The sequence below is a fragment of the Plodia interpunctella genome, chromosome 6, assembly GCF_027563975.2.
Source record: "Plodia interpunctella isolate USDA-ARS_2022_Savannah chromosome 6, ilPloInte3.2, whole genome shotgun sequence".
Classification (NCBI taxonomy): domain Eukaryota; kingdom Metazoa; phylum Arthropoda; class Insecta; order Lepidoptera; family Pyralidae; genus Plodia; species Plodia interpunctella.
Window position 1 is genome coordinate 9790764 of NC_071299.1, and position 20658 is coordinate 9811421.

At 34.1% G+C, this 20658-nt stretch overlaps 3 protein-coding genes across 6 annotated transcripts; 1 reads left to right on the plus strand and 2 right to left on the minus strand.

The window, feature by feature from the left end:
* Positions 1-955: 955 nt before the first annotated feature.
* LOC128670665 (uncharacterized) lies at positions 956-2978 on the minus strand. Its single transcript, XM_053746506.1, has 3 exons — positions 2848-2978; positions 2201-2324; positions 956-1369 (listed from the first exon to the last, which is right to left on the minus strand). Exons 1-3 carry the CDS (start codon positions 2962-2964, stop codon positions 1176-1178), a joined length of 435 nt encoding a protein of 144 aa, XP_053602481.1. The 5' UTR covers positions 2965-2978; the 3' UTR covers positions 956-1175.
* A 2670-nt stretch (positions 2979-5648) lies between these two features.
* Positions 5649-11673, plus strand: LOC128670862 (uncharacterized protein). Of its 4 annotated transcripts, none has more exons than XM_053746873.1 (4): positions 5649-5876; positions 9436-9557; positions 9812-9935; positions 10889-11673. In XM_053746873.1, exons 1-4 carry the CDS (start codon positions 5796-5798, stop codon positions 11603-11605), a joined length of 1044 nt encoding a protein of 347 aa, XP_053602848.1. In that variant the 5' UTR covers positions 5649-5795; the 3' UTR covers positions 11606-11673. The 4 variants fall into 4 exon arrangements, with proteins under 4 accessions (XP_053602848.1, XP_053602850.1, XP_053602851.1 ...); XM_053746875.1 differs by lacking the exon at positions 9812-9935 and adding an exon at positions 10016-10133 and having other exon boundaries at positions 5652-5876; XM_053746876.2 differs by lacking the exon at positions 5649-5876 and adding an exon at positions 8526-8593.
* A 6326-nt stretch (positions 11674-17999) lies between these two features.
* Arr2 (Arrestin 2) lies at positions 18000-20623 on the minus strand. Its single transcript, XM_053746872.1, has 6 exons — positions 20319-20623; positions 20022-20228; positions 19799-19930; positions 19357-19708; positions 18764-18958; positions 18000-18532 (listed from the first exon to the last, which is right to left on the minus strand). The coding sequence occupies exons 1-6, from the start codon at positions 20481-20483 to the stop codon at positions 18384-18386; spliced, it is 1200 nt and encodes a 399-aa protein (XP_053602847.1). The 5' UTR covers positions 20484-20623; the 3' UTR covers positions 18000-18383.
* Positions 20624-20658: the final 35 nt, after the last annotated feature.

Below are 20658 nucleotides of genomic sequence, written 5' to 3' on the forward strand. Positions count from 1 at the left end.
ATCGCTACCATAAGTACCTATAACAATTTTAAGCATAATTTAGAATATTATAAACCATATTGGCGGCTTATGGGTGGCTCAAGGCCCACCCCGCCGCACCCTAACCTACTGCTACACTATAGCTTTATGCAAATCAAAATTATGGTAAAATACATTAGCCTAAACTATAATTATGCTTACTGAAAAGGTATGCCAAAAAACAAGAATGTCAAAATATTATTATGTCAAAAAATATATGCTTAACTCGCTAAATTAAATTAGGATAAAAAATTTATGCGAAAAAAAGGGATCCCGGCCCAGATAAGGTACTTCATCAACTGCCACATTTAAATTTTCCCACTGCTGGGACACCGACCTTCCTTATGGATGGTTAAGGAGTATGAATCCACCACGAGGACTCATTGCGTATTGGCTGGTTTTTACGAGCCCTTCTGACATGATAGGGACCAATTCTGTTTAAACGAGTTTCTTTCGGCATTTCTTCTCAGTAGTGTTCGTTCTGAAATGCTAATAGTGTGTGGCTTCGACGAATATTATTCAATTTAAAATATTACGTGATAATTGACATATGCGAAGCATTTATTTTTTCCTGTCATTTAAAATGTTGACCAAGTCCAACCCAGTCAGAGTTCATTATAAAAAATTTAAGTATATGAAATAATGAGTTGTACTTAATTGAACTGTTATGTCAAGCGAGATAAGACCAAGTGATGGCTACAGAGATTTTTATTTCGATGGATTTTTGATGTCTTTAAAATCAATTAGCGGAAGAAAGTCCGCAGCTTACGAGAAGCAATATTACGAAGATTATGTAGATACCTACTATTTAACTCTGATTTCAACGTCGTTAAAGAGATTTGAAGCTGAAAAAGTAATTTAAAATATTAGGTTTAATGCAGAAATTAAAAAAAATGATAATTGAAGTAATTTAATCATTATATTTAGCCCTCCATGACTCTGCTGTTAGCTGTTTAGCTTTGTATAGGGCTTCTTCCGTTTACGCCAACTTTCTATGTCAGGCCGTCCTTATCCAAGTTGTAGCCAGTAATTCCCTTTCCATCGTCGATCTATCTACTAAATGCCATACGCTTACACTTAATTATACTAAAGCGACAATAATATTAAACACGACAGCTAAATAAATTACAAAACAATAATCCTTAACCGCTTGCACACTACGACGCGAATTTGTTTCCCACGTGGTGTCTGACACCCCATTTATAATTAGCGTTCTTGTCAGTTTTGACGAAGGTGTGGACGGGGCCAGTGACCCCGCTGCTATGGTCGCCGTGGTCGTGGTGGTCGTGATCGTATTGGCGTTTCGGACGCTCCCATTGCGGCTCGTCCGTTTTAGGTGGAGCTGGACGGACTGAAAGAAGCAAAAATAATTAAGGCTATTAACAATAATGGGAGCGGTGGTGGAGTAATGGTTATTACGCCCGCCTGTGGATTGACAGGGCCGAATCTTACTCGTGCCACGCGAGTTTGTATATATATCTGACTCATTTATAGTAGTTTCCGTCGACAACCACTTGGTTCCGGTGATGGAAAACATCGTGAGGAAACCTGCACACTGATTGTTTTGCCATTGCCTTCTCCATTAATAGTGCCAAGAAAGTTGCTGTATGTGCTTCATTCCACGTAATGAACATGACCCTCAGTCATGAGGAATACGATTATGAGGAAGAGATTAACAATAATAAATTATTCACAATAGCGCGAGGTTAACCCAAGTAGTGCTTGGAGTTAAGGATGATAAGCGTGCAAATGGTCAGATAACTAAAAGCAAAAGACCATGCGATATGGAAGAGGAAAATTAAGAAAGAAGATCCTGCATGAGATCTTTGTATGAGGAAGCAACTTGGAACACACTCAATGAGGGAGAGAGAATGGTTCATTATTCCCAATTTCTATATTTGATGCAGCTATAATTTTACGACCTGCTGGACTGCCTATTTGGGATTGCTATTGATTCTATCAGCTGCTAAGGCTGTGTTAGCAATAAATGTCTAGCCTGGTCGTAGCAGAAGGTCATACCCGAAGACCAAAGTGCTGTGCTAGCTTCATATCATATCATATCGTCAAAAATAAGATTGGTCTGATGAACTAAGAATGAGAAGAAAGTGAATCATGAACGCTTAACGGTTAAGCAAGAAGACTGGGCAATACTCAGAAGATAGAAAGAGAAAGACTAACTCACCTGGTATTCTATAATGTGGTGGCGGAGGGGCGTATCTTGTGACCCTGAGAGGACCAGACTGTGGCATGTGATAGTACGGGATGGACCATGCTGATGATGCAGCTATGATGCAAGCGAACAGTAACTGGAAAGTAAAAGGACGTTAAAATCAAAATTGTGCAGAAAACTTATGATGAATTTATCTAAAGAGGCGCAACAGGCATAAATTTCATACAAACTTTCACCCCCCAATATAATCATTTGAGAGTTGATTTTTGGAAAAAAAATTAGCCTATGCTTGAACGGGAATTTTTAACTAGATGTATACCAGATTTCATCAAAATTGGTATAGCGACAGACAGCCAGATAGATAGACAGACATACTTCCACATTATAATATTAGAATGGATATGGATTCTTATTGGAATTCCTAGCCTCAAATTGGTACTCGTGTGTATTGTAAATATACAATATATATTCGTAATATACTTATTTATTTTTTGTTCTATTTGATTTGGAAAAGAAACGGACACATTTTAAAATTCTCTCCATGTCACCTGATCGTGTTCCCAGTGTTTCCTCAGCCGTTGATCGTCGGAGCCGTCGAGAGTCCGCTTCGAAATTCATAAATTGAACAATATTAGGGTGAAAAGAATAAAATCGCTTACCATAACACGAGTGTCCATTTCGGCAGATCGATATCTATCAACGGCTACGTAGTAAGTCTCGGCGCCGATAACAATCAGCCTTTTATAAACATAGAAAAAGTGATCGCTTTCTCGCATTTTCACGGTCCGACGCGGCCGGATCCGATACGGTTTGTGCACAAAAATAGGAGATAGATAGGTACGTCCAATTTGTCGAAAGGGTTGTGAAATAGGACCCCTCCATATCCTTCTGTAGAAGTCGGACGAGACTGACTAACTAAGGGACACAAGCCTTGGCAATAATAGTGTTTCCGAGGAGGCTTGAAGTCAGGTCACACTGTTATTGCCAGGCAGTAAAATACGTGATTCTAACAAGAATTTTGAAAGATATTTTTCCACTACTGTCTTTTTGTGTGATCTTAATGTATTTTTCGAAGTTTCGCCTGTGATTTTATGACCAGCCAATCTGATTGTTGCCAAATCTATATATATGCATCTGATATAGAGAAAAGTGACGGATCTAATCGCCTTTAAGTGATCATACCATTATTTCATTACTATCTATTTATATCAAACAAAAGAGCTACATACGAGTATAATTTAATTCTAACTGGGCCGGATGTAATTATTATTAAGGCTTTAAATTTCACCATAGCTTATTAGGATCCCAATTTAATGTCGATCAGTTATGCAAGATAGTTCTTGATATTGTAACAAAGAACATGTTGTAATTGTAACATATTAGCTCGGTACCTATATCATTCACTATACTATTATCAGATGATTTAGCACATCTAATTTTTAAACTATTTAAACCTAAACTGAAGCGGTGGTGGTGTAATGGTTATGGTGGTGGTCCCGCCTGTGAACCGCAAGGTCCCAAGTTCGAATTCTACTTGTGTATATAAAAGTGAATATAAAAGAGCATTCAAATATCTAAGCATACATAGTGACAGACAGACAGAGGGAAACAACTTTAGTTTATACTATGTAGGGATTTTGTACATATTGAGGAAACAATAAAGAATTTGAATTGAGTTTATCACAATCGAATCCTTTCATTATTACCTAAATACGATTATTCTTTTATGACTACAGAATAAGATGAAAAACAAATTTGTAAGGTTATATAACATATGTTATCAAATAATAATGTATTTATTGAATTCTGTAACGTTAAATAAACAGGTGCTTTAATAAATAAGAACTTAATTTTTCTGAAGTCTCGTAATTATAAAAAAAAAACGCTAAATTTGAAAAAGATTACCATATCAAACGTTGACCCAGATGCACCGTTAGATTATAATTTATCGGTTGTAATTATTCACTAATTGAAAAGTATAGATATGATAACCTTGACCAAGAGTTTTGAAGATATAATCTGCAATAAGAACTGAGAAAAATAAATAATAATTAGAATTCCTATTATAATGTGTTATTTTAGTACGAGAAGTGGAATTGTATTCTGAAGTTTTATTAGCTCCCGTCGTATAATCTAAAATTTAGGATAGTCGCGTGAAAAGGAGGTTAAACCTATTTTATTAGAGAGAAAATAGAAAAGCGTGATTTCTGAAAACAGGTATAAACAAAACTATTTTCTCTCACGGTGTATCCGATCGTGATAGCCGTGTATCCGATCGGTGACATACTTTCTCATTAGTTTGTACATTTCACAATGTCTATTGTTAAGTAGCCTAATTTATATTACTTTCAAAAGTTAAGTGTCTTGTTGCGTCTGTATGTTATAACTTGGTTATAACATATCCTTTGATCTTACAAATGGTCAGTTTATCGAGATAAGAAATTAAAAAGGAAAACAGCTTTATTAGGTATAAAAATGTTGTATATTAACTTGCAAGTTAGTTCTACGAAGCTGTTACTTAATATGCGTCATACCATACAGTGTGACAGTGATGAAAAACATAATTCTGTCTCACACTAGTGTGACAGAGAGTGTGACAGAGTTCGCGCGATCAAATCATACATTTAGGATGTTACAATGATGTTACAAGTTACAATTAATTAGGTATAGATAACAATTAAGTTTATTGTTTACGCGCATGCGCTGTGACGACGAGCTCGCGCCTGCGCGATGTTTCTTTTCTACAAAACAAATGCTGTCATCCACCATTTTTAGCTGTTGTTACTTTTAAATGTATTTGCTCGTGATTTACCAGCCCTAAATAAACAATCTTTGTCAAATGCCGAGTATAATTATTTATAATATATACTCAGCCAAGATCCTACATTATTGTGTAACATACTATTCAAAGAAATCGCAAAACTTTATGAGGATGGCGTCTATTTTACCAACCGTGAAGTCCATTTCTTCGCAATTACGTCTTTAAAAATAACCAAGAAATGTCGCTTGAAATTGTGCAATTCGAAAAAAAAAACCTGTTGTTTCTATTGAGTGTTACGCCATCTTTTTTTGCAGATTGAACTTCATGTAACATCCATCTGAAATTGATCGCTAAATGAAAGCATTTTCTTTGTCGTATTGTACTTACTTAGTCTATTTTCATTTAAACATTTAACATTTGTGTAATGTTAGAGAAACAAATATTTTCAGTTGTATAGTTCAGTCTCTGCGAGCCACAGACATCATTAAGAACACTTCAATGTTCATCACTGTGCTCCGAGCCAACTATTTTCCTAGACGTCATAATGACTTGTAGTTTTGGCCTAATTTGGTTCGAATATGATCACTCAGTGTCTTCCCATGGATATCGGACGCGGTGGAACACATTTTGAGAACGTTAAATAATAGTACATATATTTATTCTGTTATAGGAATTATTTGACACATGGGTACATTACTCATTTCATAGTTTTGAGTCGCGTCGCATCGCAATATGCATACCACTTTGTCTCAAAAGACAAGTATTAATTTTACTATACGACTTTAAAATCATGAATCTACTTGTACTGTGCGGTAATGTCAACTTTATCAACGATTGATTTTGTAAATGATCCCTTTCTCAAGAAAATTGACGGATCGTAATGACAGCGCGCGGCCGCAGCAGTCGAAAATCTCTGAGAACCACCGAGTAAGGGAACACATTGCCTTTCAATCAAAAATAACATTCGCAATGAATTTGCAGAGAGATGGATTTAAAAAGAGAATATAGAGATAAGTATTTATTCCCAAATTTCCCAATTTTTTTGTTGCCACTTTTTACCAGTGGCGTAAAATGTATGGCGTATGATAACTATATGTCTAAAATGTACCATATTTATAAAAACTGCATTTTTATTGAAACTGCAGAATGCGCCGGCGTCGATACAGAGCATTGCAATAATTACGCAGGGTTGCGCAACTCTCATTACACGGCCGCTGATCTTGATTAGTCCGGTTTGTTTTCTCTCGCCAGGGTTGCCACATCTAGTTTAATCATAAATGAAATTTATTACATATATACATAGACATAATACAAATGTGTCGTACATTTAAAGCAAATAAAGTCATTTTTGACTAAACAAAATTTTATTAAAGGCAAATTTCATTTTGAATTAAAAATTTGAATTATAGATTATTATGGTAACTGTTTTACACATTTTGCCAATAACTAGCATTGACGACAACTTACATTAAGTATGTAGTTACGATGTAATAACAAATGATCTAAATTAACTTGGAATGAATCAAAAATCACCTCAATCCAATGCGCAGTTTTGAAATAACCGTCATCTGATACCTAATTAATTTTCGAATCACAAAGAAATAAATGCAAAATTATTTTAAACTCTGAAATTTAGAATCGTATAATTAAAAATCATTCCAATACAATATCCTACAATACAATCATTACAATATCCTTTCCTTCCATTACAATATCCTACTGGCCATATGACAAATACAGTAATAATGGTTACTTCGAATCTGACGCGAAACAACACTTGAAATTTAACTTCATTTTCGAAATATACCTAATTCTTTATTGTAATTTGTATGTAATATAATATACACAACGGTGTGCCAACCCTATTTGGATGACTGTTAATTTATGCGTGTCGCTCTACTTATCAGAAATTGCGCTCAAAAGTAATATTATTGTTTAAAAGAAATGCTTGCAAGTCTTCTAAAAAAGTATATATTATGAACTCCTTCTCTATTTGAATAAATAAGAAATACTTACTTACCATACAACTATCTTTTCAGGATGTAATTCATCCTGATAAAAGATCCTAGAAAAGACGTACTGTCTTTTCTATAATGAAGTAACAAGAATTGTAAAAGATTGTATTACAAGATGGTGCCCCGTGACTTCGTTTGCATGGGAATTTCGAGATAAAAAGTATCCTATGTGTTATTCCAGGTTATATTCTACCAGTCTACGAAATTTCATAATAATCGGTCCAGTAGATTTTGCGGAAAAGAGTAACAAACATACACATATAGATCCTCACAAAATTTCGCAATAATATTGGTAGGATTAATGGGATTTAAATAACAATGAATTATTTATTTTCAAAATTATTTAAACTAGAGTGTCACTAATGTTCCGTTAAAGTTCCATTGACGGAAAAGTGTCATCAAATGGAGTTGTCAACAATTGGATACTTTCCAATATTTTATTAATTATACTTATTTTAAACTTAGGACAGAAAAATACGTATGTTATTAGCGTCTCGTTTACTTATAAAAAAATAATAATTAAGAATTACAAATCCGACTCGAAGGACCTAATCCAAGTTTTGTTGATGACCCTCGATTGATGTCTATTTCTTATGCTGGTGACAGTGGAAAATAAGATCCTGATGTAACAATAGATAAATAAAATTTTAACGTCAATTTTCAGATAATCAAAGAGGAGTATTCACAGGCCGGATGCAAAGTAAACAACCTGAAAATATTTACAGAGATAATTATTTGAAATAGACGTATAACTGATACTTCAACAATATGCAACCACAATATTTAGTAGTAGCATACTTAATTTTATTGTTTACTAGCTTTTGCCCGCACCTTCACCTGCGTTCATCCCCTTAGGAATGGAATTTAAAAAAATCCATTCTAAGCGGAGGTCTCTTAGTCACTATCACTAATCTACATTCCTGCCAAATTTCGTCTTAATGGTCTAGTAGTTTTAGAGATTCCGTGACGGTGGGAGTGAATGTTTTTCGCTTTTAAATATATACATATCAATGCCATTAAGTTTAATCTTATTAGTAGATAGGATACAATTATAACAACCACCACACTGATTCAATGACCTGCCAGAGCTTTCTACTTTCCCTTTTACTGTCCCTATAACAGCGTAGACTTACATGGGTTGCATTAAAATTTAACTGGTAAACTTAAATTGGTGTTATTAGTATTTTTGTTAATTCTCGTGTTGTTAAGTTAGGTCGTGGGGCTGGAGGGGTTAATAGTAAGGTTATGAGCGAACGCACGAAATATGCGCGGGCGAAACTGTCAAGGTAAAAGTTAATCCTAGTAAAATATTATACATGCGAATGTTTTGTATGTATATTACTCTTTCACGCAAAATCTACTGGACCGATTGTTATGAAAGGTACACGTGTAGAATATAACACGGAATAACTTATATTGGGTATTTTTTTATCTAGAAATTGTCACGGGAGGGAAGCCCCGGGGCACAGCTAGTATTGCATAAAAATAATGTATTCCAAAATGTTGAGGACCAATGTCGCAAGTAAATAAGTAACAGTAAAACTATAAATGACCTGTCGACGCCACCGCGGCAGAACACAACCGATCGTTGATCGGCGATCAAGCGAGATGTCACAACTTGTTACAACGGTATATAACCAAAATCTTTCGATTTATTTGTGGTTAAAGTGTTGTGGAGTGATCTTGTGTGAGATAGTTTTCTGATATTGATCATTTGATTGATAAACAAGTTTTATTACAAGCTTTTATTATCGCCAGATAATTCAATCAACGCGTGACGAAAATACTCATTGGGTACTGTTTCTGGGTGCACCAGTTGTCTTGTTATGCTTATCAAAATAATGCATTGCCATCGAAACTGAAGCGACGACGTGAAAAATTTCAACTCAGTAGGTCAAAGTGGACTTAGGTGAAATTTAACTTGCAATATAAGATACAGACAACAAACATCCGGACAGGTGAAACTAAATAAAAGATTGTAATGTAGCTGTATGCTTGGAATCAGAGGTTTACTCTAATGATAAAAGTTTATCAATATATGATACTTAATAACTTCATTATTTATGATAATAGATAGAAATTGAATATTTTGGTTTAGATACGACGACAGCGCAGCGCGGTAAGCGTGACCTAATAATTACAACTTTATTGTGCGAAAAATAAATGGATATATAAATTAAAATACATGTTTATACATACTTTCATGGCGGATTTACTACAAAAATGAAATTTCGTGTCAAGATCAAGAAGAACTTGACTTATATCACAATATCCTTATATCATTATAACTGTTTCATGTCATTCGATTCACCTATGTAAACCTCAACCAGAACATGGTGATTTTAAATCGTTCTAATCTACACATTTTGAGCCAAATAATATAGGACGTAGACCACTAGGTTAGTAAAAACCACAGACAACGGAACCTAGGTTCTGTTATCTGTGGTAAAAACTATTGATTTAATTCACAGAAATGGCTCTGCTACATCATAGCATTGTCAGCCGGCCCACTTTGGAATCCAGTCAAAAGTGTCACAGTCAAAAACCCACCTAGCAACCCCTCCACAGTCCAAGCTCAGGCCAAATTCTTCCAGTAAGTTAACTTTATTATTTGCATATCATAACAAATTGTTTTTTATTTCCATTGTGTTAAAGTTCAATTTTACTAAGCTAACATTATCATTTATTTCAATCTCAACAAATATTGCAGCAACTAAACCATTACATTTATCTATTGTTACACTATGATTGAAATGTTAACCTTCAAACAAATTATCTGCATTGTCAACACACGTTTCATAATCACAACATAAGTTACAACAGATATAGGTAAAATTTGCTTTATAGGGATTTTTTCTCAGTACAGTTGAGTCCGTACAACATAGAATTTGGGCACGTTTGCGAGGATCCTCACAATTGGGAGCAGCGATATGAGAAGAAAGACTTTAAGAACCACAGGGATATGGGAAAAGTAAATCTACAAAACTATTGTTATCTCGCTCTGTTCTCTAACTATCTTCCTTTCTCTGTTCTGCTTCGCTTGGGCTGAAGGTATAGGCATTTGCCTACGTCGGAGGACTTCGATCAGGGCCATCGCTTGGGGAGCGATCGACACTTCACTGAGAGACACGAGAGGTCCCGACCTTCTGCTGGACTCTTCTCTGCTAAAGTATGCTTCAGTGCTTTCGTATGTTTGGGATTATGTTTCCTAATAAGGATACTACTTACAAAGGGTTACTTCAATAATAACAGCAACCTCGCACGTTAGTTGTCATCATAAACAACAACGACGATCTAGTTTTGATAATTCAAATTTAATAGATTTCACTTTCTTATGAAAATATATTTTTTTAATTTGGATGAATGGAAGGGCGTAGAGTGTTACTCATCTATAGGCGAGAATATAGACATACGGAAAATAAAAACTTGATTAATAGAATAATAAACATTGTTGTTTGTGACATCAGCTTTCAATATCTGAGAACTTTTTAATGATTTAATAATAATTATTTTTTGCAATTTTTCTGCATTCGCGAGATGGAAATTAGTGTACGTTTGAATTTTATTTTAAACCTATTTTGAATATTAAAAGAAACATAATCCCAACATATTTATATATTTCTCAATATTTTATTATCATTTATTTATATGTTATTCTCTAATTCCTATTGTTTAAAATATCCATAATTGGTATCACAATTCTAATTACATAAGTTAAAACATCTAGTTTTTTCTGAAATTATAACTGTTTCTATTTTTATCTAACGTTATGTTCAGCTTTTGCTAATAATTTGTACTACTGACATTGACTTACATTTTCTAACGTTTCAAGTTTCCTAACTAATGGTTATCATCTGTCGTTAACATTTTAAACAATTACAAAAGTTTATGTAAATTGAATAAAGTAAATTAAATGTAATTCAGGTGCGATGGGGAGACAAAAAAGGTGGTTATGGTGAACATTATTGGGACTTAAACCACGCTGGCAACTCTGGAAATCACGGCGATGATGGATACAATAGCGATTCCGATGACGGTTCATACCATCCCAGAGAAAGCCCTAATGACCACTATGACGATGGACCCAGCGATCATTCTTCATATAGCAACGATGATTATGATCCAGAAAAATCCAGTTACGAAGAAAATGGACGAGCTAAACGCGCTCACCCTCGAGCTCGACTCGAGAGGAAATCTCAGAAAGAGAAAGAAAACGAAGAATCAGACCAAAGACGTAATTTAAGGAAACAAAATGGTAAGAAAGCTGAACAGTTAGAAGCGGCCCCGTCACATAAAGTTGAAGATTATTCAGATGAGGAAGAACCAGAGATTTACAAAAAGGTTCCAAAGAAGCGTCAGCAATATAGGCAGAAAGAGGATTATCAACCGCAAGAGGATAAAAATCAAGTCGTTTTAGTAGTGAAAGAGAAAGATGATGTTTCTGAACCAAAGCAATATGCGGAACCGCAGCCTGAGGTAAATCATTACGTGAACTATGAGGGTGGTGCGGGAGTGAGACAGCATCAACAGCCCGAGGCCTCTGCATCTGCTCCGAGATTGTTTTTGGAGCATTCGACGGGACGAGTTGTGGATAGATCAACGGGACAAGCGTATATCTTACAGCCGATCCTAAACTATTAAATTAGAATAGTTATTATTGATAGTTGTTATTTATTTTAATTAAAGGACTGTTATTATTATACATACTATATTGGTTTTTATTTCGAAAACATCATTAATCATCAATTTTTACATTACAAAGTTATGATAGAAATTGCAATATTGTTTACCAAAATATACTTTTTTTATATATATTACATGCTCGTTGGTCTAGTCTAATAAGCCATAAAACTAATTATAATTACATTAAACTATACTAATTAGGTCTCAATTTAAAATATACAAGCGTTTGAGCGCGGCTTCGCCCGCGTTTTATTTCGTGCATACGATTACAACTCATATTTACTATCTCGGGTACTAAGCAACGATCGCGATGTAACCCATGCCAGATTTTAAGTTAGACTATTCGATCTTGTTCTTCTTTTCAGCCATTTTCAACTTGAAGAGAGTAGGCCCTCATTCACTACACATACATCAGGGCTTCATCCACATTCAATAGACATTCTAAAAATAACTGTTTTGGCTTGACGACCACGGTGGCGCAGTGGTAAAAGGCTCTGAACCGAGAGGTCCCTGGTTCGATCCCCGGTCGGGTCATGATGGGAAATAATCTTTTTCTGATTGGCCCGGATCTTGGATGTTTATCTATATATGTATTTGTTATAAAATATAGTATCGTTGAATAAGTAAGTTCGAGACTTGTGTTATGGGATACTACATAACACAAGTCTCGAACTTACTTTGGGGCTAGCTCAAATTGTGTGATTTGTCCATATATATTTATAATCTATTATTCATATCCTTCTCCGCCTTCAGTCTTATTCCTCATGGCTGAGAGTCGTGGTATGAATTATGTACACAGAACGACTTTTTTGGCAATAATAATTATTTACATAAAAACTCTTTTTTTTTTCAGCTTACGTACAATTTCATCATATGTATAAGTTATACATGTTTTGAACTATAAAATTACCGATTATAATATACCTACTTAATTAACTTTACCTAATACATTAATCGCGAGATTTCAGTTGTTAAGATGTTGTAGGTAGTTAATTTAAAAGATTTTAGATTTATAAACTTAAATTAAAAATTTAAAGCATGCAAATTCCAAGGTTTTCCTCGCAAGAAAGATTTCAATCGAAAATCTTCAGTCACGTGCGGCTAACAAAAAAATCGAATGGAAAGTGAACCGATGTTTACTGAGCAAGTGAGAGTGGACATACGAAGGGTTGTTTTTTATCCGTTCACTTCGATAATGAAATGAAAACTGTTCATTCTCAGACAATAAAGATCCAGTCATACTTATAATATGCTAGGAAATAAGTCATGTGTGCCTTTAGGCATCATGAATAAAATCAGACACCAGTGTTAGCGACAACACATACGAAAAGAAGAACTAAATTAAATCAAAAGACATACCTACATTACAAATTACTAATTAATTATTAGCTTTTGCCCGCGGCTTCGCCCGCGTTTGTTTCGTGCGTCCGCGCATTACATATATACAATATCTTTTTGCGTGATGCGCGAGCAGACATACATAGGTACATATATTCCAAAATAAATGGTTTTGGCGTCTGTTAGCCCATAAATACCAAATGTCGTGTTGTTGGTGGCAATGCACTTGGTAAGTTCGTTACCCGCACGGATTTCTCCAAGCAGAGCTTATAAAATATATAATGTACTTGTATATAAAACAAGTGATTTACAAGTTGGATTGTCCGACTGATATTGTCATTATAATTTTATTTCTATTTTATTTATTTATATATTATTTTATCTATATTATTATTATAAAGAGGTAAGCGTTAATGAGTTTGTATGTTTGAGGCGGGTAATCTCCGAAACTACCGAACTGATTTCAAAAATTCTTTCACCATTTGAAAAGTACATTATCCAAGATTGCTAAGGCTATATTTTATCTCAAAATTCCTACGGGAAATAAGAAACAACAGACAACGGCTGTATGCGCTTTGATCTTTTTGCCTATCCACGTGGATTAACGAAACAAAAAAAAAAATCTTTAAATGCGAGAACATTGTAACTATTATAACGGTTATTTTGACGTCTGAGAGTTAGCTACATAGATAAAACAAAACCATGATCATATTTTCTATCACATTACTTAATAATAATCTACCCATATTGCCCACAATTCATTCATCACATTCATTCATAATATTTTTACACGTCATACATATACTCACACTATAAATTTTTAACTATCTATGTCAAAAAATAAAATGAGGCTATCAGTACCTATTACTGATAATATGTACATAGTAAAAACATAAAAAAATCGAAATCCAAAATGTATAAAAAAAAATCGATAATAATTGGTTATAATACTTAAGAGTGTGCCACCAGTGCAGCGGTTCACACAAAGTTGATTTTCATTGATAAATTCTGACAATTCTTTTTTTTTTAATTTATTTTTTGCCTATGCCAGGGCCATTGCACGCGAGAGCGAGAGAAAACGATAAACTATGAATTGGAATAATTGCAGTTTCAAACTACGTCCATAAATTCATTGATATTTTGGTATAAACGCAAACCTCAATAACTTTGGTGATAAACGATAATATTAAATTTTGATTACTCATATGTATTAATAGGGTCTTTAATAAGCCTTTAATTTTTTTGGCATAAGTAAAAATGTATGGTGTATAATTGGTCTAAATTAAAGGAAACTTTAATTACATAATATTACATTATTCAAACATATACGTTTTATCACATAACGTCATGGTACCGCAATTATGGACAACGAACTTAGTAAAATGTATTGTTTTCGACATGACATAGGGGTGCTATCTGATAAGATACGGGTGACGTCTAACAAAATGTACCTCTATCCTTTAAACCTGTCTGAGCATTGAAATCGTGGGAAAGGGCAGGCGGTTGACCCTTGCATCATGCAGTTCAATGCTATAATGTGCAGTGGGGACTTGGTGTCTTCATTGAAAATTTGTGGGCAATATAGGTATTATTATTATATGTATTTGTTATTTTCAGTGGTGGTATTATTATTTTTGTTATTTTCAGTATTATGTACCTAAGAATAAAATTATGTACCTAAGGTATTTACCGTTATTTTAAAATAAAATCCGTACTTATATACCGTAGTAATAATAATCATAATTTATTTACGGTACATGATGAGTTTAAACTGGTCATTTAGCTGCTCGTACGCTTGTCTCTCTGTCCGTCTGTTATGACCTTTTATTCTCAAAGACGCATTTAGGTATCAAGTTTTTTAGGTTTATCTTTATTACCTATAGGTTTACCTTTATCAAAATACTCTACGGTCTCATATAGCTGCTGTAAAGAAACAAAACTTATAAATTAACGTAATCGAATGATTCAATTCAACGTTTAATTCAAAATGAGAATACTTATGTACCTACAATATTTTAAAAAATTTACTCGAGAATAGACAAACGATTTAAGAAATAAAAAAAAACTTGCAGGTCCTTGCACTTACCTAATTGGATTGTATGATATCAAAAAAGATAAATCCAGTATTTTTATTAATACATTCAAACATTATCCTATAGGTACATTTAATACTTATAAAACAATTTTGCATAATGTGTATTATACACAATTTTACTTTCACCTCGGACAGATAGCTTAGTTCCACGATGGATCAGCCATAGGGGGCTTCCTCCCCTCATCTCATTCACAGGGCACGCGACTGAGATGAAAAAAATTGAGAGAAAAAACAGATAAGGGCTGCTGTAAAGGGTTGTCGAGCTGGGATGTTTATGTTACAATTCATCACCTTTTATAAATAAGAAAAAAATATGAAAGGGAGAGTAGAATTTTCTTAATAAAATAATATCTTTAAAATCCTTTGTAATTGGAACTTTTTATTTATAAATCTAACTTTTATCCATATTTAGGTATAGGTACATATTAATATTAGATGCAAAAGTCTATCTGTCTGTACCGCTTACACGGCTAAACCGCTGGACGGATTTTGATAAAATTTTCAAACATAGGTTATTTTTTCATGACATGTTTGGAATAAGTATGACAGATATTATTAATTTACGTTTCAGGTTAATTAAATTATACTAAGATGTGCACCTATTTTTGATCTACCTAGTTAGTATAAGAAGGTATATACCTAAGTCATAAATATCATAAATTTTCAAGTTAATTAATCTCAATAAATAAATTTATAGAGAAATGCAATCCGAAGAAACAGTATATCAACCAGCAAAGTCAGCGTTTTAAACCGAAATAAAATATTAAACAAAAACCATAGACAAAACCGTTAAACACAACACAAAGGTACGAAAAACGGAAGTCCAATCCTGTATAATTCCCACGCAAGTTACTATCCTTGCCATATTACTGACGTCACGTACTTTGACGGTCCAAGGGTGTCCACCTTTGTGCATAAACCAGTTTGACCAGTTGTCTATGGGAATTCGCCAAAATTCGCCCAGTGTCCCTTGCAAGTCACCTTTCCATAGACAATGATGGCTAGTCAATGGTACACTTGTTAAAGGGGTGCAGACAATAGAATAGTGATGGGCTTAGGGACTGTGATATACGGGTGAGTAGGATTTTTGAATTATTTTTTTTATCATCAGCTTATTAAGTTAGGTTCTTAGATTAGATTGTAGAACTTATTCTTAACTTATTATAATTATTAACCTATATTTAATAGACAAGTATATCTACATACCTAAGTGGGAGTGTGGATGTGAACTTTGATTTTTTTGTATAATAACATATATATGGTGACTTCTATACATTGGCAATATTTTGTTTACATGCTCAGTCCATGATTCTGAAGAACTTTTAGTATGGGAGTATCTCCGAAATCGCGAAAGCTGTTTTATACAAAATCAACCTAAGTTGTGGAAAATGTACGGATAAGCTGTTTTTTTTTTGTTTTGTTGTTCAGACCATTGACTGAGCATGTAGATAAAATAATGCCAATGTATAAGAAATCAAACTGTAATTTAAAGTACATGCCTGTGCCGCTTCTACCTGGTCCTAGAAGAGACAAACCCAAGAAATGCTGGCTTGTTACGAGCCAACAGTCTGACAACTAAGTATGTCGAAGAGGAAAAATAGCAAAGAGGACCCAGGGCTCCAACAATCATTAGCTGAGGAAGAAACTGATGCACTGGGTCTGGGACTGATACAGAGAGAAATCTATTGAAAAAACCTTATATCCTTTTTATATTAATGCAATTGTTTACTTTTATACAAATATAAAAAAAATATAATTACATGGTAATATTAGTGTCACATCTATTTCTCCAAGTATGAAAATTTGTTCAGTTCAAAATAAAAAAACATTATATTGAACATTCTACACGTCCGTGTGTCACTTAAGCTTGCAAAAACCGCATGCAAATAAAGGGTCATTCATACGCTGCCCTTTCTCACACAAGGAAGTGGTCAGACTGGTTCCTGCGACCCTATCATAGACATGGCCCTATAGAAGGACACTGGTGTCTTCTAGTCCATTGTCCAAAAGTTGCTGGACAGGTTTTGAACAGATGAGAAAATATGTATGTTTTAGATTGATGGGGATACTTAGTTATCAAAGTTAGGGAGAGACAATAGGACTATTAGGAGAAAGACGTAAAAATTACATTAAAAAGGACGTGGTTTTACGTTCTATTAGGTAGGTAACTATCTTGATATAGGTAATAATATAAGTTGAAAAATATTGCCTGAAAGGGCAATCTGTTGAAACACTCACATATTTTTTACCATTATTGTATGTATGTACATGTATAAACGCAGATTTTGCAATAAATGCTTTTGTTTAACATGGGTTTAACTTAGACTTTTAAAAAAGTAAGTTGTTAAATACTAACACCGTTATTCAAAGCATACTATCCCAACTAATATTATAAATGCGAAAGTGATTTTGTTTATTTGTTTGTTACCTACCTCTTCACGCGTTATTTTCTTAACCAATCTTCTTGAAATTTTCCATATATTTTCAAAGAAAATATAAGTACCTACATAGTAAGTAAATATTTGCTGTTTGACGTTATGTAAGTATATCTTTTAAAAAAATCATAATAATGTATCCGTTTCCGCTAGTGACAGTAGCATTAAATAATTCAGTCGATATCGATTATATAAAATATCTAATTATGTCAATCTAGGTCATCAAAATATTTTTTCATCTAAAAGTATTTTTTAGTTTCTTATTTTGACAAAACAATTAAACTTGCAATGCATTATTAATTCAGTAGGTAAGGGTGCAATGCAATAGAATTGGGCGTGGACATTCTTTCAACCCTATTTCATCAGGACAATAACGTATGCAAAACAGATTGTGATGTCGGTGACTTCCAAATAAAAATTATCAGTGGTGCACAGGTCGTTCTAGTGGTAAGGTCAAAATTTGCATATAACAGTGAAACATAAGTCCGGTGAAGTTTTGTTTATTTGGAATCTATTTTGGAATACACATAATAAGGTAAGGTTCAATTTGAGTAGATGTCTATCTAATCTAATATATTAATAGTTATTACATTTTTAAAAGGTGATTATAACTTAATTGTCATTTGAAAAAAGTTTAGGCTAGCATATGTCAAAAATAATGCAATAAATACATAGTATTTTCATAAAAATATTAATATAATTGTGGAATTGAATAATAAGCAAGCATAATAAATCAATTAAAAAGGTAATAAACGTTACTTTTAGTTTTTTCAACAACACATTTAGTTTTAAATACATTTTTCTTTTTTTTTTTAAATCATTTTTTAAGTTTTTCTTTTTTTTTTTAATTCTCCATTGGTTCGAATATTTACTCAGGCTCGTTCATCCGCAGACGAGCGAAGTCTTCAAATACAATATTGTCTTCTTCCTCATTAGCATACAGCGAATTTTCATAGCGGTGTCTCTCGATGGACTGCATTTTCTTCATAGCATTGAAACGTTGACGCTCCACGGTTCCTATATATTGTATAAAGATCTATCATAATTATATAATTACTGAAAAAACTTGAGGTTGATTGTAAAATGAAATTTAATCTTAGTGATCATGCCTTGGAAGACCGAAGGAAAGTTGGCAAAAGATTATTATTACTTAATTCTGCGTCACTTCAATATACTTAATATTATTTACTTATAGCCAAAAAAATCACATGATTTATTTTTCAAAAAAAGGTATTTTTGGTTTTATACCTTCAGCTGGATGAAGCAGTTTGAAGGGTACATCAGTAACCAGCTCCCCACCAAGAGTACCACAGTTGAGTTTCACACGGACAGAGTAAGACACGACGATACCAATAGCATCAGCTGGACATTTGCCCTCAGACACCAGGGTCGAGCTGGCCAAGTTCACGTCATCTTCTTTAAGATGTCCATCTAGAGCAACACCTGTTTTGGACGAAATTAATTTAAGTGTCTTGTATAATATTAGTTGGTATAGCTACTTATTCGTACTCCAAATTTGAGACAACTTGCGATTGCCTGGAAATAACCAGCAATCAAAAAATTTTTAAGAACTAGTTTCTAGTCGATGGAGTATTTTCCACTCTACTCTGTCTACTACCCTGTCATAGACTTTATCATACCATACGATACAACCTTTGCATTTGCAAAGGTATAGTATGATAACAACGAACAGTAACAAAGTAAAAAAATATACGATATTTTTTACTTCAATTTTTTAAATAAAAATCAATAAAGTTTTTAGTCAGTTTGTAAATAATCCAGGTTGAAAAAACTGAGAACAACAATAATAGTAAGTAGGTAGATAAACAATGTATACTAACCGCGTATGTCCTTGTTAGTGCGAGCCAGAGGTACCAAATAGAAAGTCTTGGATAAGCTAGCTCCAGGTGTAATAGGGCAGCCTTCACGACTTTCCAAAGAAGCAACGTGGCGACTGAATTGCGAGTTTATCATAGTAATTTCCACATGTTGTACAACCATGCAGCGAATGTTGCGTACCGATTTACGCGAATTGTTTGAAACAATGACATTGGCCGCAAGCTTCTCGCCATGGTAGTAGATTTCCCTGTCAAGGGTTACTTCGAGGTTGATTTTGCCATTGCTGAAGGTAAATCCTTTGCTTACAAGAGAGCTGGGAAGACGTCGACCACGTGTGGCTGGAGCATGTTGCAACTATAAAATAGATTGTAGTTAGAAAGTCACAAAAGGTATTAAATCACATTAGGTAAGTACATAATTGCGGATTTAAAATTGAATGAGTACCTTCTTGATTGCAAGAGTAACGGAGCTACGTTTGTGACTCTTCTGGTCTTCATTTTCAGCCACATATGTACGTACGCAGTACTCGACGCCCATAGGCTTTCCCTGATCTTCTTCAGACGGTTGCAAAGTTACCTAATGGTTAAAGAATTAGTATTAGGTACCTGGATGTCAATACATATCTATACGACATTACTATGTTTATTGCATTTGGGTATAAAGTTACCGAGCTCGGCGCCATCTCTGGGAAGTTGAACGTGAAAGGAAAAGCATTTGGTCCGAGTTTCTTGAGAAGTTTTTCTTGCACTGGGGTCAACTCCATTTTGGCGTTGATCATGGGCACAACCTGTTCTTGGCCAATGACCATTTCCTTAGAAAATTTCACTCCCATCACTTCATCTTCCTCCCTACCATAGCGGTATGTCGTAACGAGCTGAACAAAAGAAAAAAGGAACGTTAAATCCACTTTCACTCACTGCATTCCATGTATGCACTGTATCACTTTGTAAATATTGTTCTATACCTGACTGTAAACTTTCCTTCCTTTCAGGTATTCAGTGTCAACCACAACCACTCCATCAACAGGGTCACAGTAATCTATATGATCAATGAAGTCACGCTTGCCAAGGTACACAGTGACTTTCCCGTTAGGGGTAGTCTTTTTGAATACTTTCACAGCAACTACCATTTTGATTTATTGTGTTGTTCAGAACAGAAAAAATAATAATTTTAAAAACACAGGTAAACAATAGGATTGTTTGGTCCTGGAGGCTTAAAGTGGTTATATTTTGTATCGTTGAGGCGATCACCAGAAATGAATAGCTCTGGGAAAACTCGCTTATATATGAAGGAAACATGTGAGG